Source organism: Sminthopsis crassicaudata, chromosome 5 (assembly GCF_048593235.1).
Source record: "Sminthopsis crassicaudata isolate SCR6 chromosome 5, ASM4859323v1, whole genome shotgun sequence".
NCBI lineage: Eukaryota > Metazoa > Chordata > Mammalia > Dasyuromorphia > Dasyuridae > Sminthopsis > Sminthopsis crassicaudata.
This window is the reverse complement of record NC_133621.1, coordinates 11,525,035-11,541,172: the sequence shown is the minus strand read 5'-3', so window position 1 is coordinate 11,541,172 and position 16,138 is coordinate 11,525,035. Positions and strand designations below refer to the sequence as shown.

At 43.5% G+C, this 16,138-nt stretch overlaps 1 protein-coding gene across 3 annotated transcripts in view; it reads right to left on the bottom strand.

Annotated features, from left to right (window-relative positions):
• DNAH11 (dynein axonemal heavy chain 11) overlaps positions 1-16,138 on the bottom strand; it is a 276,162-nt gene that overhangs the window by 109,867 nt on the left and 150,157 nt on the right. For all 3 annotated transcript variants that reach the window (XM_074268964.1, XM_074268965.1, XM_074268966.1), the window contains 7 exons: positions 12,140-12,313; positions 10,461-10,665; positions 10,203-10,368; positions 9,052-9,154; positions 8,334-8,576; positions 3,150-3,311; positions 2,807-3,000 (listed from right to left, as the gene is read on the bottom strand). In XM_074268964.1, coding sequence (XP_074125065.1) covers positions 2,807-3,000; positions 3,150-3,311; positions 8,334-8,576; positions 9,052-9,154; positions 10,203-10,368; positions 10,461-10,665; positions 12,140-12,313 — 1,247 coding nt within the window. The remainder of the gene's footprint in view (positions 1-2,806; positions 3,001-3,149; positions 3,312-8,333; positions 8,577-9,051; positions 9,155-10,202; positions 10,369-10,460; positions 10,666-12,139; positions 12,314-16,138) is intronic.

Below are 16,138 nucleotides of genomic sequence, written 5' to 3'. Positions count from 1 at the left end.
TATCCTCGTGCTCACATTCAAGTGTCCAGTTTTCCTGTCTTAGAATTTGGATCCTTGAATATGGATCCTTTTAATATTAATAGCTGGTTCCTAGATCTTCTTTCCCCAAAGTGAACATGCTTTGTGTTCTAAGATCTCAGAGCAAAGTGACTTTGGGAGAGCCACCCAATGATTTTGAATGCAATCTCATTGAGATCTTTTGGGTGTGGATGTCAAAGTCCAGGAGGCTTTTCCTGGCCTGGCTCCAGCTCTTAAGAGGCCCCAGCCTTTCCCTCATCTCTGGGGTACCCAGCTCTCTGAGCCAGCCTGTGCTCCCCAATCCCCGATGGGAGAGATGGTACTTCTTCATGGGTCGTTGAGAATTCAATGTGCACCGAAGCCCTTGGTGGCCCCCTATCAATGCAGTCACAGATTATCTTTGTACCCAAGACCTAGGACATCTGGAGCAAGTTTGTCCAAGCAGATCTACTGAGACTACGTGTAATGGACAGATGAGAGTCAGGGCCGGAAGGAAACTCAAAGGCCATGGTTCAATCCTCTCCTTTCTACAGATAAATGCCCTGAGCCCAGCGGCATCCCAACTCTGAAGGGGACTTCAGGGAAAATCCAGTCTTTCCATTCCACAGATTAAGAAACTGGGACCCAGGGCGTTGCAATACATCTCATATATATGTACACACACACACACACATATATTAAGACTAGTGGTAGAGTCTAAATCTGAACCCAGGGTGTCATCACATATGGAACTAAAAATGGGGAAAGGAAGAGCATGATGACGGTCATAAAGACCACGGTCACCAGCCGGCCCACTGCTGGCCACAGGAGCCGGAGTGTTCGCTGAGTCTCAGAACAAATGTCAGCCTCACAGACTAAGGGCAGAGCTTCTGCTTGAAAGAACAATTAGTTCCCTGATTCCAGGAAATGTTTATCTTTTTTATTTTTATTTTTTGTTAATTGACCATTAATGAAAGTCCATTTAATTTCTCGTCATGGTTTGGAGAGAAGCCCGAGTTCTTGAAGGTTATATATTCTACCCCTCTGGAAGGGCTCCTGGAACGAGGCCCTCTGATTGCCTTTATTGTCTGAGGACCAGCTGAGGGGATCCTGGAGATGCGCATTATGGGGATGAACAGAGTGGGAGGAGTTCTTCAGCCCCAGCAAATCTCAGAGAGCAGCCAATGATTTAGCCACACTTGGTGTGAGTGGCAGGAGTATCCACACAGAGATTGGGCATCCGTGAAATAATGATTATCTCATCCAGGGTCCACATATGACTTAGCTTCTATAGAAATCCCGGGGACGGGAACTCCCTCCACTGACACTGGTTGCAACCTGTTTACATCTCAGAGGGCTGTCTGGGGCTCAGAGAGTGAAGTGACTGGTCCCTGGTCCAACGGTTTGAAAGTCTCAGAGTGGAACCAACCATAAATCTAGCTCCGTCCACTCCACCATGTCATGGTACCCACAATAACCACTACTAGCATTTTCATGATGCTCTAAGGCTTACAAAGTACTTCACATATGCTATTTTATTTGATCCTAGACACCCAATAAAGTCGATGTTATTACTGTCCCCATTTTACAGATGAGGTTAAGACAGGTGCCGTGACCTGACCAGGTCACACAATTAGTAAATGTAGGAGGTAGAATTTGAACGTAGCTCCTGCTAACTCTTAAACTATCCCCTTTGTCCACTAGCTGCCTGTGAAAGGTTCAGATAAACAGATCCTGGATCATTTGCCAACAATTCAAAGCTAAAACTTTGCTAGAAATTATGCTGATTCTGTTTAACGATCTGTACATGTATAATCTATATTATACTGCTTGCTGTCTTAGAGAGGGGAGGGGAGAAGATGGAAATCAAAATCTTATAAAAGTAAATGTTGAAAACCATCTTCACATGTAATTGGAAAAATACCACTAAGTGGAAAAAGTTATATTGATTCAATTAATTAATTGATTTACCAAGAAACCCATTTGAAAACAAACAAAATAAATGAAGCTAATTTCTGTTCCTAATTACAGGCCCCCAGCTAAGTAAGGGAGTCTTGGAGATGGCTAATTAGGAAAGCATTTTGTGTTTTATATCAACAACTGCTTGAAATGTGATGGTCCAGGGAGTCGATCTGACTAATTCTTCCTCAAATGTCATCCCTTGGAAAAATAAAGAGAATCATGGAATCACAGGATCTCACAGCTAGAAGGGACTTCAATGACTCTCTTGGCCAAACCCATTCTTTTGTTTTTCTTATTCTTTTTTTTTTTCCTTTTCTTTTTCTTTTTCTTTTTTTTTTCCCTGAGGCTGGGGTTAAGTGACTTGCCCAGGGTCACACAGCCAGGAAGTGTTAAGTGTCTGAGACCAGATTTGAACTCGGGTCCTCCTGAATTCAAGGGAGCACCACTGAGCTCCCCCGGGTCGGCTACATCCCTGGCAACTGGCACTCAACCTCTGTAAGGAGAACTCTCTGATGGAGAACTCTCCTGAGGTAGCCCAGTTCACCTTTGGAGAGCTGTAACCCTATTGGTCAAGCAGCCCCAATTACCAGGGAATTTTTCCTGATGTCACATAGAAATTTGTCCCTTCGGGTCATCCATTGCTCCCAATTTTCCCCTTTATATTTAAACAGAACAAGATCTCCACCCTCTTCAAATCCTTTAAGAAAGCTCAGGTGCCCTCTATGCTTCCTCTGCTGGAGACAAAACCCCCCTGTGACTGTTTCAGTCATTGTCCCACGACATGGGCCATTTTGCCTTAAGTCCTTCTCATCGCAATGGAAGGTACCACTTGCATCCATCCACTTACACATGCTGCATAGCGTCTTCAAAAAAGACCAAGGGCATGGCAGCATTCAGCTCATTGTAGGTGTGCAGGGTCTCGGTCAGCACCGTCTTTAGCGACTCCCAGTCCTTCACCGGCATGTAACGGGGCTCTCCCACACCGTCGGCGAAGTGGCAATAGATGAGGGGTTGGTGGAGCAAAATGGACTCTTCTGTGACCTGCAGAGAGAGGAGAGCAGCAATAGCACCAGATACCCGGAGACACCCAGAGCAAAGTGCTGCAGATCCTTGCCAAGCGCAGCCTGCCAGCTCCCTGCCAACTCTGCCATGCCGACACTGCTGGGAAGGGAAACGAACGATACAATTACCTCAAAATGTCGGCGAGCAGTCTCCAGCAGTTTCCTCTGAAACAAGTCACAGTCTTTTTTGTCTATTAGCTTATCTCCATACACTCGGGATGATTCATGAAGCCAAAGGCGTATGAGATCCAGGGGCCCCGTTAAGCACTCCGGAGTGGCAAATAATATTCCCTACAAGAAAAAGAGAAGTGAAACAAACAAGCCATTCATATTTTATTTTATTGGAAAGTTTAAAGGGAAATTAAATGGAAAGAAATTAAATATATAGAATTTTACACACTTTAAAGATCCATTCATATATAATATCTACATGTACACACATATATACTTATTAAACATTTCTCAATTACCTGTAAATTTTTAAAAAAATTTACATAGAAATTAGTTAGAATTTCTAACTAATAGAAAAATTAGTTCCCAATTCTCTCTCTATTCCTTGGCTCCTTTCATACTTCTTGGGAAGTCAAGAAATATGATATTAATTATACATGTGAAGTCATACGTATTTAGCCATGTTGCAAAAGAAAACACACATACAAACAAGAAAAAATAAAAATTAAAAAGTATTTTAATCTGAATTCAGGATTCATTAGTTCTCTCTTTGGAAGGAGAGAACATTTTGTACATGGGTGCTTTGGAATAGTCTTGAATCACTGTCTGGATCTGATTGTCTTTCATTATTACAATGTTGCTATTACTATACACAATATTGCTCTGGTTCTGCTCACTCCACTTTGTTTCAGTTCAAAAAAGACTTCATACGTCTTTCTGAAATCAGCCTGCTCATCATTTCTCATGGTACAATAGTATTCTATCATAATCATGTACCACAACTTGTTTAGTCATTCCCCAACTGACGATGAGCATCTCCTTAAAGTCCAATTCTTTGCCACTATGAGAAGAGCTGCTAAAATATTTTTGTTTATGGATTTTTTTGTCCTTTTCTTTGATCTCTTTGGAATAGAGACCCAAGAGTGGTAATTCTGAGTCAAAGACTAGGCACAGTTTTGTAGCCTTTTGGGTATAGTTTCAAAATCCCCCTCTATTCCCCCCCCCCAAATGGTTGGACTAGTTCACAACTCTACCAATAGTGCATTTTTCCTTTCTTAATTTTTCCACATTCTTACCAACATTTGTAAATTTTCTTTTCTGTATTGTTAATCTGAGAGGTATAAAATGGCATCTCATGATTGTTTTAATGTGCTTTTTTTTTTTTTCTGATCAGTAGTGATTTAGAGCATTTTTCATGTGACTGTTGATATCTTTGATTTCTTCTGGAAACTGCCTGTTTATATTCTTTGACCACTTATTTATCAAGGAATTTTTATATTTTTGCATTTTGTATTATTTTTTATTTTTATAAATTTGGCTCATTTTTGTATATAATTGAGAAATGAGACCTTTCTCAGAGAAACTTGTAATCTCTCTCCCCTCCCCTCAACCCATTTCATTTTCCTTCTAATTTTAGTTATAATAATTTTATTTGTGCAAAAGATTTTAAATTTCATGTAACCAAAATTATTGATTTCATCTCCTGTAATTCTTCCCTTAGTCATAGATCTGAAAAGTAGGCTATTTTATGCTCCCCATTCCCTTAAAAAAAAGATATCACTCTTTATGTTTAAGTCATTTATCTATTTTGACCTTATCTTGTTTTCTATGTCTAGTTCTGCCAAATTGCCTGACCAGTTTTCCAGCACTTTTGGTCATATAATGAATTCTTAATGTTCAAAGCTTAGATCTCTGAATTTATCAAACACTATGTTACTATGGTCATTTACTATCATATATTGTGTATCTAATCTGATTCCATTGATCCACCACTCTACTTCTTCCTCTTCCTCTTCAGTACCAATTTGGTTTGATGACTACTACTTTGTATTGCAATTTAAGATCTGGTACTACTAACTTTACCTTTCTTTTTATTGTTGTTTCCCTTGATATTTTTGACCTTTTGCTTTTCCTGATAAATTTTTTTATTCTTTTTTTCTAGCTCTATAAAATATTCTTTGGCATTGATTAGTATGTAAGTGAATAAGTAAATTAACTTATCATTTTTATTATATTGTCTCAGCCTATTCATGAACAATAATCTTTTATTGAAATTTTTATTTTTCAAAACATATGCATGATAATACTTCAACATTAATTCTTACAAAACCTTATGTTCAAAATTTCCCCCCTTCCCTCACCCCCTCCCCTAGATGGCAAGTAGTCCAATGTTAAACATGGTATACACAATTAACATTTCTCCAATTGTTTAGATTTGTCTTTGTGTGAAAACTATTTTGTAATTGTGTTCATTTAATTTTTTTTTGTTTTGGCAGATAAAGTCCCAATTATTTTAAATCATCTGCAGTTATTTTTAATTGAATTTCTTCATCTCTTGCTGCTGGATTTTGTTAGTATTATTTAGACATGCTGATGATTTATGTGGGTATATTTTACAGCCTGCAATTTTGCTAAAGTTGTTCAGTGATTCAAATAGTTTTTAGTTGATTCCCTAGGGTTCTCTAAGTATACCATCATATCATCTGCAAAGAATGATTACTTTGTTTCCTCACTGCCTATTTTTATTCCTTCGGTTTAATCTGGTTGGAGCACACTTGGAAGCTTAGCTAGGAGCCAAGCAGCAAGACAACCTTGGTTTTGACATTTCTGTTCTAATCAATTCCTTTTAGCAGCCAAAATCCACAAACCCTTCTGCCAAGGTTCTGCTCTGGATCTTTCCATTTTCTAACCCACAGGATGATGAATTTTGTAGCCAGAGGATCTCTTGAATAGCCCTTACATGAAATCATTTGCCTTGACCGATCCAAAGATTAGTACCCTCCTTTTTTTCCCTCAACTGCTGTGTATTTATTCCTTATATATTCATTCATTATATACTTATGCTTCTACTTGTGTTTCTCTTGTTAAGATATTAGGTTCCTTGAAAGGAACAGTTGTTTCATTCTTTTAAATTATATCTATAGAACTAGCATTGTGTTTGATATGCAGTAGGTGCTTAATAAATGCTTGATGGTTGATTGCACTGAGAAATCAAAACCTAGTGTCAACAGAAAAAAAAAACACCCCCCTCAAAAATAATGATTACTGGGAATGTGGAAGTATGAATATTAATGTACTCATTTTATGGGAATGTAAACTAAAGCAGTAGTTGCTTCCCAGGTTTTCATGATAATTCAGTGGCCAACATAGAAAATAACCATAATCTCTAATCTCCAATATTTGGCAAATTTAATCTCCCAAATGATGTTTTAAATTTTAATAAAACTTAAATGCTAATGTCTTCACTCTGTATGAGAGCTAATTTGTTTTTTCAGTTCTGTGATTCTGCAATTTTCTCTTTTTGGCATCTCCTTACTAAAATCTGGACATGGTAAATATCTTTCCACCATGTAAGAACAAAAAATGCCATCAAGCCAAACTGTAGAGGGCCAGAACTCTGGAGAAGTCTACTTGAAACAAGGATACTTACAACAAGGTGTGAACTCAGTGGAATTGATGAGATGATGGTTCTCTAGATCTCCTATATACTTAGTGCTTAACATGGTGAAGCTATGGTTCTCTAGTTCACATATTTCGAGTTTGATATAATGATATAATCGCTCTAGCTGGCACATACTCAGTATGCTGTAATGATGTAATTGTAATAGGGTATTTCAGGGCTGAGAGAACTGGGGACAGAGTCAGTCAGAGTAAACAGACCGTGAAGGAGACAATAAAGACTATCCTCGTGGTGACTATCCTGCTGAGACCAAGGCCCGTCCGGAGGAACTCCAGAGAGCCAGCCGGACATTACACTAAACTACTCGAGTAATAATTCTTTTTTGAGTTAGTCACGCAGTAGGCACTTAATACATACTTGTTGACTTCACTTCCATAATGATAGGTACTTATTTTCAACCATAAAGAAATTGAATTATTTGGAAAATCCCTGAAAGTCCTGGTTCTCTCAGCACCTCTGCTGGATGACCTTAAGGAAGTCATTCAGTACATGCAGCCTCAGTTTCCTGATCGTATTCCGATTTTATAGAAGATCTTTCCTGCCTACTTCCTGGATGTGCCATGCTGCAGTGGTAATTCAAGGGGCTATCATTCATCTGCATGATGAATGTCATGCTGATGTCTGCTAGGCAAACTCTCTGACCAATAATTCGCATATTCCTGGAGAGAAGAGACTTCGAGATTTTGCTGCAACAACAGCTGGCAGTCACATGACATTATAAAGCTGGCAAAATGAGGTGCATGTGTGACCCCGTTTTATTCTTATAACAAGCCTCTGTTAGGCACTCTTGGTAGAGCCCTGGAAGCAGGGCCAGGAAGACCTTAATTCACAGCCTTCCTGAACAGCTTCCAACTTCAGTTTCCTCACTTGTAAAATAAGGATAACAGCAGCATTTGGCTCACAGGGTTGTTGGAAAGATCACACAAAATCCTATTTGTAACCACTTTTCCAACCTTAAAGTGTGATATGACTACTAGTTCTTACTATTATCACCATTTTACAAGTAGAGAAACTGAGGCTGGGAAGTTCAGTGATTTGTCCTTGGTCATAAAGCTAATAAAATATTTGAGGAGGGATTTGAATCCAGGTTTTCTTAAGTCCCATGCTCTATCCATCCTCAGCAAGCAGCCCTGTGCTTTGAACATCACAGGCATTTAATATTGCTCATAGAATTGAATACAGATGGTTACTTCTCTGCCACTGAAGTACCCAGGTGAGACAGATTTAGGCGTTAGCTGACTAGTTTGGGCTAGTCTGGCCCAATTTCCTCCTCTGTGAAATGGGGATAAAAATAATACCTCCTCTGAGGGGGTTGTGAGGATCAAATGAGATAATTGTAAAACACTCAGCAGAAACTGGCACATAGTAAGAGCTTTATAAAAGTTGTTTTTGTTGCTGTTGAGGAAATCAAGGTCATATTCCAACATGTGGAATTCTGAGAAGACGATTTTCCCACTGTGGGGCAAAAGAAAAGAGGCTCTGGGGACTTGCCTCTCGTATCCCCTGATGCTCTGCTGTCGCTGCCAGCTGAGAAGCCTTTGAGAACTTTGAGAATCCCAGCCCCAGGAAGGAACAGTGAAGATTATTGGAAAAGAAAATGAAAGGCAAGGGCTGAAAAAAGTCTCCTAAACTGTCCTAATACAAAGGGTGAATGCTCGCAGTCCTCCTTCACTTTCTGGTACCTGGAAGACGTTGGAGAGGTCTCTCAGATTGAAGGTGTAGTGGAATTTCACAGCGGTCGGGAGGAAGTTAAGAGTCATCATGTGATGGAGACCAATGGCCGCCTGGACCAACACTGGGCTGCCGCGGAGGAGGAAGGGAGCGCCGAAGGCTTGGTGCTGGAAATGCAGGCTGAGCATCTGGCCATAGATGGTGGCAAGTGAGTCCAGAGATGGAAAGTGGTAAGCAAACACGGAAAAGTGTCTCTGAAAAGGAGAAGATGGAATGTGGAATTTTGAATATTAAGGTACTCATTTTATGGGAAAGTAAACTAAGGCAGCAGTTGCTTCCCAGGTTTTCATGATAATTCAGGGGCCAACATAGAAACTAACCATAATCTCTAATCTCCAATATTTGGAGGTTACCAGTACCAGCACCAAGACAAACAGGGCAGGGACAGAGAGACAGAGAGAGATTGATTGATTATACCCATTTTACAGAGGAGAAAACTGAAGCTTGGAGAGGCTAAGAGATTTCCTTGAGGCACATTTGAGAGGATTTGAGGCTTTCAGAGCATCTGTCACTGGCCAAAAGGCAACAAGTCACCCCCAAAGCCCCGAAGGCCTGAAGCAAATCAGTTCTGAGATCCCGGAAGCCGTCAGCCCTCAGATGCTCAGGAGGGAAAAGCTTCCCGTTGGAATATCTTATTTCCCGGAAGAGGGACAGGAGTCTCAGCCATACCTGGAGTCGAGGATTGATGGTGAAGCTTCCAACCAGGGGGTTCATGCAGGCCACGTACTGGCAGTTGTGAATGTCTTTAACTGCCAGCTTCTGCCTGTCGTACCTGTGGGCAGGAAGAGAACCTCGCATCCGACAGGTGGGAAGGCCGAGCTCACAGGCTGCAGCCCCACAGGCCGGGCCCAGCATTCTGTGATGGACCTTTCTCCACCTCCATGCTCCCTTCCCAGGGCCCCCAGAGAGCCGGCTCAAGTTGACTGGCTAAAGACAGTGACACTGAGCCCCCCTGCCCTGCAATGTCTCAGCATCGGCTGAGGGGGGGAGGGGGAATGGAAGGCTGGCGATAGAAAATGGCAACATCCCTCCCGGAGCATCACCTCGATGCCGTCCTATCGTACCCAGCAGGGCAAAGGCTTATGGCCCCCAAGGGCAGCCAATATCTTTTTTAAAGAAAGGCTTAGTAGGATTTCAATGCCGCTGGGAAGCAGGGGCTGACTGCTGAGTTCTCTTCTGGCTTGTGGGTTTATAGCTCCCTTATGCAGATTTTCCTAAAAGTAGTACTATGTTAATAATAATAATAATAGTAATACTAATAACTAAAACTAGGCTCACACAGCATTTTACAAATGCCGTCTCACTTGATTCTCACCATAATGCTGGGAGGAAGATACGACTATCCTTATGTTATAAAGAAGGAAACTGATGTAAAGAGATGTTAAGTGACTTATTCCAGGTCACACAGTAAATGTTTGAAGCTAGATTTTCTCTGAGATCTCCAAGTCTCCCATTCTGTTCGTGATACCAAGCAGATCCTTTTCTAGGGAGGATGATTTCTTTTGGGATGGGGGATAAAGGGAAAATCCGGAGTATATGAAGAACCCCTTTCAATGATATAGACCGAAAACTAACTCCTATAACTTAACATTAGAGCGTTGTCTGAGGCACTGAGCTTAAATGACTTACTTGTCTGGGTTATCCAGCCAGGATGCTTCAGACAAGAGAGGTTTTCAATTGAAAACAATAGAGATTTTAGGTCATTTTTAATAGTTTCGTGAGAGAACAGGAAAAATTCTTTGGCAAGCTCAGAGAGGTTGCTAAGAGTTTGTTGCCGGTCATTATTGGCTCAGGGTAGAGAACCCCGGAGATCCACTCACCAGTGTCCGTAATCAATGTGCTGTCGGATCAGGGTGTGAGGCTGGACGGTGCCGTACACATCCACTTCAGGCATGTTCATATCATCAATGAAATAAATTAGTTTCTTGTTTCCTACCGGGCCGTAGGTGCGCCCTGCTTTTTTCTCTAGGGGTTTCTCAAGAATCCCTGAAAAAAGACACCGTCACTGGTCCCCACTGTGCACTCAGTGATTAGATAGTGAGCATTTAATAAGTGGACAGCACGGGCCAGGCACTCACTCTGCAGGATGGCCGACGTCGTATAGTAGTTGAAAGGGACTTTGGATACCATGTAGTCTTCAGAGAGCGCAGCGAGGGTGTCGCTCACAAAAAGGGTTTTCCCCACTCCCGCGCCGCCGACGAGCATTAACGGCTGCCCTTTTGCCAACAGCAAATCGGCAAAATATCGAAGACGAGTCGTCTCCTGAGTGGGGACGAGGACTGCCTGGACAAGTAGAAAAGAGAGAAGGCAACAGGAGGGGAGACGGAGCATTCTTTGGTGGTGGTGAGAGCGTCAAAGCCACATCTTACACTGAGCAAATCAAGGCCTGAAGTGTGAGGAGGGGCGGCCCGTGACTCATCTCCTCTGAAATTCTGCAAGATTTTTAGTTTAACTATGACAAGAGCTAACGGACAACACACGGAAGGTAGCAGAGTGAAGTGGTACAGGACGGAAGGCAGAGGAGATTGGGTGCAATGGAATATGTCATCCAGGAAGAAGTACAATGGCATATGAAGTCCAGGCCAACAAGTAATGATCTAGGATAAATGTTAGGATTACCAGGTGAGTTCTCACCTTGTCACTGTCCAGACAACCTGAGTCTGAATTCTCACCTGGTAATCCTAACAGATAAATGTGGGGTGATGAAAGGCTAGGGCTCTGGATCAGGCTCTGATTCTTATGTATGCCTTCCAACAAAGCCCTTCTCCTCTCAGAGGCTCAGTTTCCTCATCTTCAAAATGACAACAACAAAATCCTTGAAAGTTTATATTGGGGAAAGTATTTTGCAAACTTGACATCAAGATGAGTTATACGTACATGTTGGGTACATGTTAAAATGTTTTAACAACCATTTAAAAATTTCTGAGTTCTAAATTTTCTCTCTCCAGCCCATCCCTCTTCCTTGAGAAGGCAAGCAATTGAACATCAATTATATGTATGCAGTCATAAAAAAACATATTTCCTCATTAGCCATGTTACAAAAGAAAAATAGCCAAAAACAAGAAGAAAAATTAAGAAAGTAAAAAAAATTATGGTTCAATCTACACTGAGTTAATTAGTTCTTTCTCTCTGGAACTGGATAGTATTTTTCACCAGGGATTTTATGGAATTTTCTTGGATTATTGTCTTGATCAGAACACCTAAATCTTTCACAGATGATCACTGTGCAGTATTACTGTTAAGGTGTACAGTATTCTTTTAGTTCCGTTCAATTCACTTTTCATGAGTTCATATAAGTCTTTCCATGTTTTCCTGAAAGTCTTCTATTCATCATTTCTTCTAGTATAACCGTATTCCTTCACAATCATATTCTACAACTTGTTCAGTCATTCCCCAATTTATGGGCATCCTTTTGAGTTCCAATTTTTTGCTACCACAAGAGCTGCAAAAATTTTTTTGGTACAAATGTCCTTTCCCCCTTTTCTTTGATCTTTTTGAGGCTATACTAGTCCATAAGATCCTTCGTCATCCTATTTACCATCCTTGGCAAATACCTTCTCAATGTCTTTACTGAAACCTGGTATTTAGAACTAAAAATAATACCCCAGTTGTGGTCTGAGTAACAGCACATAAAGGGGACAATCATCTCTCTCCTTCTGGATGCCATAAAAGATTACTCCAATTGTAATGGAAATAACCAAATAGACTTTAAATATAAACATATGCCTTTGAAAGTTGACACATTTTAGGAACCTACCTGTAAGGGCGTCTCTGGATCCACAGTCAATTTGGGAACTTTATCAGCCCAAGGCAAAAACTTCCTGGTCTTGGGGTCAAGATAATAATCAAAAATAGTCCCCTGGGATGGAAATTTGACTGCTTTCATTTGCTTGAGCCACCAGCGACTAAATTCAGTAGGATAATCTGAAAGCTAAGAAAAAGAAACACAGAAGGTCACTGGTTTATTGAGACAACTTCACAGGAACGAAGGAACGAACAAATAAACGAATGAAGTAGGCTTCAATTTTCCAAGGCCCCTTAAATTCTACTTAACATCCAAAGATTTTACGGAGTCAACCCATAATCACCAGTGAAACCTCCAGCATGAAGCCCATCAGTTTTCTAGATGTGTAGTTTTGGGGGAACACAAGTCATGAAAAGAACACATAAGGATGAGAGAGAGCTTGTAGGTAGGCAAGATGACTTCTGTTAAGGAAACAGTTCCCTTAATCAGAATCTTAGAATCTCCAAGTTGGAAGAGACATGAGAGACCATCGTCCAAAGCAGATCTTGAATGCTTCCTATCATATTCCAAATAAATCACCATTTCACATTTTTTTGAAGACCTGGGGGTTCAGACGTGGCCCTTCCTGGGAGAGGGGAAGAGGGAATTCTCAGGGGAAATCACAGGTGTGTGACGGGGAGCTAGAGCTTGGAAATTCTGCCACACAGTTGCCAGGGCCTAGGCGGCATTAGTTGAGACTGACATGTTCTGTGCCAGCTCTGAGCTATAACAGCTGGTGCTTGCAAAGCTCTCACGTGAGCCTCAGAGCAACCCTGTGGGGGAAGGACTACAGATAGCACCACTCCTATTTTACAGGTAAGGAAAAGGGGGCTCTGAATGGTGAGGGCACTGGCCTATATTCATGGAATTAGTGAGTGTTGGAAGTGGGGTCCATATCAATTTAGGTCTCTTCTGACTCCAAGTCTCCATCAACTCTGGCCAAATGAGAAAAACAGGAAAGAGATGGGGGAAAGGGAAAAAAGGAGAGAGAGAAGGAGATAGGAAAAGGAAAAAGGAGGGAGAGTGAGAACAAGAGGAAAAAAGGAAGGAAGGAAAAGGAGGGAGGGAGAAAGAGGAAGAAGGACAAAGAAAGCAGGGAAGAAGAAAGGAGAAGGAAAAAAAAAGATGGAAAAAAGAAGGAAGGAGCAAGAAATAAAAAGAAAGTGAAAAGAATAAAAAGAAGAAAGAGAGAAAGAAAGTAAAAGGACAGAAGGAAAAAAGAGAGAAAGAGAAAGTGAAAGGAAGAAGAGAAGAAAAAGAAAGAGAAAGAAACCAAGAGACAAAGTGAAAGGAAAGAAGAGAGAAAGAAAGACAGTGAAAGGAAGGAGAGAAAGGAAAAGGGACAGAGAAAGAAAGTAAAAGGAAGGATAGAGGGAAAAAAAGAAGGAAAGTGAGAAAAAGTGAAAGGAAGGAAGGAAGAATGGAAGAAAGAGTGAAGGGAAAGAAGACAAAGAAAGAAAATTAAAGGAAGGAAGGAGGAAGAAGAAAGAGATGGAGAAAGAAAGTGAAAGGAAGGAGAGAAGGAAGAAAAAGAAAAGTGAAAGAAAAGGAGAGAAGAAAATAAAGAAAAAAGGAAGAAAAAGAAAGTGAGAAAGTTAAAGGAATGAGGGAAGGAAGAGAAAAAGAAAGAACGTGAAATGAAGAAGGGAAGGAAAAAAGAGAGCAGGAAAGAAAGTGAAAGGAAGGAAGGACAGAAGAAAGAAAAGGAAAGAAAAAAGAGAAATAGAAAAATGAAAAATAAAAAGGAAGGAAAAAGAAAAGAAGAGAAGGAAAAAAAGAAAAAAATGAGGGAAGGAAGAAAGAAAAAGAGGAGGGAAAGGAGAAAAATATCCCGTCTTTCTCAGCTGTACATTTTCCGTGGTCCTGCACTCTCACTTCCCCCTCCACCTTCTCTCCTTTTCCTCAGGCCCCTTAGTCTCCTCTGTGGTGCGGGTTAGGTCACAGACATGGCCACCACCAGGTCCCCAGGAGGGGTAAAAAGAAAGCCTGCTGCCTTGGGAGCCAGAGGAGCTGGGTCAGACCCCGGCTTTGCCACCGCACTCTGGGCACACAAGTCACTTCTCCGTGCCTCGGTTCCTTCAGGAAAACAAAAGGAGCTGACTGACTCTCACCACGGGATCCTTGAGGAATGAATGGAAGATTCAGTTCAACTCAAGAATTTATCAAGCACCTACTGTGTGCTAGCACGGAGGACACAGAGCCCAGGGTGAGGCCGGGCCTTCCCAGAGCTTGAGGCAGAGGAGCCGGGGCTGGCCCAGCCCGCCACAGCTCAGAGTCTTGCTGTAGAGACGAACGAGCCGGAGGCTCCCTTGGATCCCACCAGTGAGTGAGCCGGCCAGCTCCACCGCAGGGGCTCCACTCAGGGGAGGTGCCCCTCCCTCTGTCCCCTGCGGTCTCATCTTTCTGGGGTCTGGGCTGTGCCCTGGGTGTCCCCCAAATGCCAGGCCCTGCCCCGAAGCCCCAGGACCTGCCCCAGGTCCCTCCAGATCCTCACACCTGAGTCAGACAGAAAGCCTCAGGTAGCCAGATCTTTCCCCATCCCATGCAAGTGAGCCGGAAAAGTCCAGACCCCCCTTCCGACACAGGAGGGAAACAAGGTCCACAGAACCGAACCAGCGCCCAAAGGGACTCAGCTCAGACTGTGAGAATTTGACCTGGAGTGACACATGGGCCCTCACGGCGAGGAGGACATTGGGCCCAAGGGCTCTGGGTAGCGAGTAGATCCTGGAGCTCAGACCAGGCTCACTGGACCAGAGCCCAGAAGAACCCCTGGTCCCAGAGCAGAAACCACCCTCTTGGCCCAGGAGAGAATAAAGCGTTTTGTGCCGTGATCGTGGGAAGAAATCCCGCGGGCCAGAGGGATCCGATGGTCCCCGCAGCAAGATGCCCACGGGCCGCCCGCCTCCACCCCAGGGTGCGCAGAGGCCCTTTGAGGGTCCGCCCAGTTAATGCAATCTGCACTTATTATCCCCTCCCATACACAGAGCAGCCGGGCCGGGCCCAGGGCCACGGGGAGCTGTACCGGCGGTCTGTTACCGGGAAGGGCTCCCCATCTGGGAGGACCGGGCTGGAGCCAAGCTAATTATAGCCCCCGGCTCTGGTAACCTAGTGACAGGGGGAGGAGCCCGCGGGGGCACGAGTGACCTCATGGAGCTATTTTAGGCTCCTGCCTCATCCCAGCCAGCTGAGCACACGAGAGACTTGAAGGGCAGGCTCCTCTCCTGCCTCCCCCCGGGCTCTGAGCGAGGAGGCAGGCCCAGTGCAGCCATCCGTGGGGGGCGGCAAAGACATCCGGGCATTCTGGGAAGGTCTCCCACTGCCCACGGAGGACCTGCCGCCTCCCTCCATAGAGCCAAAGCTCCTCAAGGGCAGGCACCTAGTCTGGGGCAGAGGAAGCGCTTAAGGAAAGCCTCCAGGACAGCGGCTGAGGGGCTCGGTGCACAGACCCCGGCCCCATCCCCATGCCCAGCTCCAATTCTCCCTCCGCTTCCCAGGGCCTGGTCTCGGGCAGGCCCTTTCACTTCCCCACACTCAGCTGCTGCACAGGCACCGGCCCATGGGCCTTTGTGAGGACCAAGTCCTTGCTTTGCCATCCTTAAGGCGCTACATAACCACTGACCACGATGCTCAGGAGGCGCCCACGGGATGCGGCAGAGACACAGAGAGGACACTGACTGGGGACTGGGGACAGACTGGGCTCGAGGCCAGCCCCCAGGGCACCGCGTACGGGGGACTTTGGCCGTGGGGTCCCATCTCTTGGGGTCCCATTTTCCTCATCTACAGAATGAACAAGAAGGTGAACACTGCCCGTAGTTCTTGCAGTAAATAGCCCAAATGCCAGGTCTCTCTGGCACCCTCTGCAACATGGGCAAGGGGGCAATGGGCACCAGATGATGTCACTGCCCCTGGAACGAGAAGTGTCTGGGCTCAAATAATGACTCAGACACTTGTCACCTGATCCTGGGAAATTCA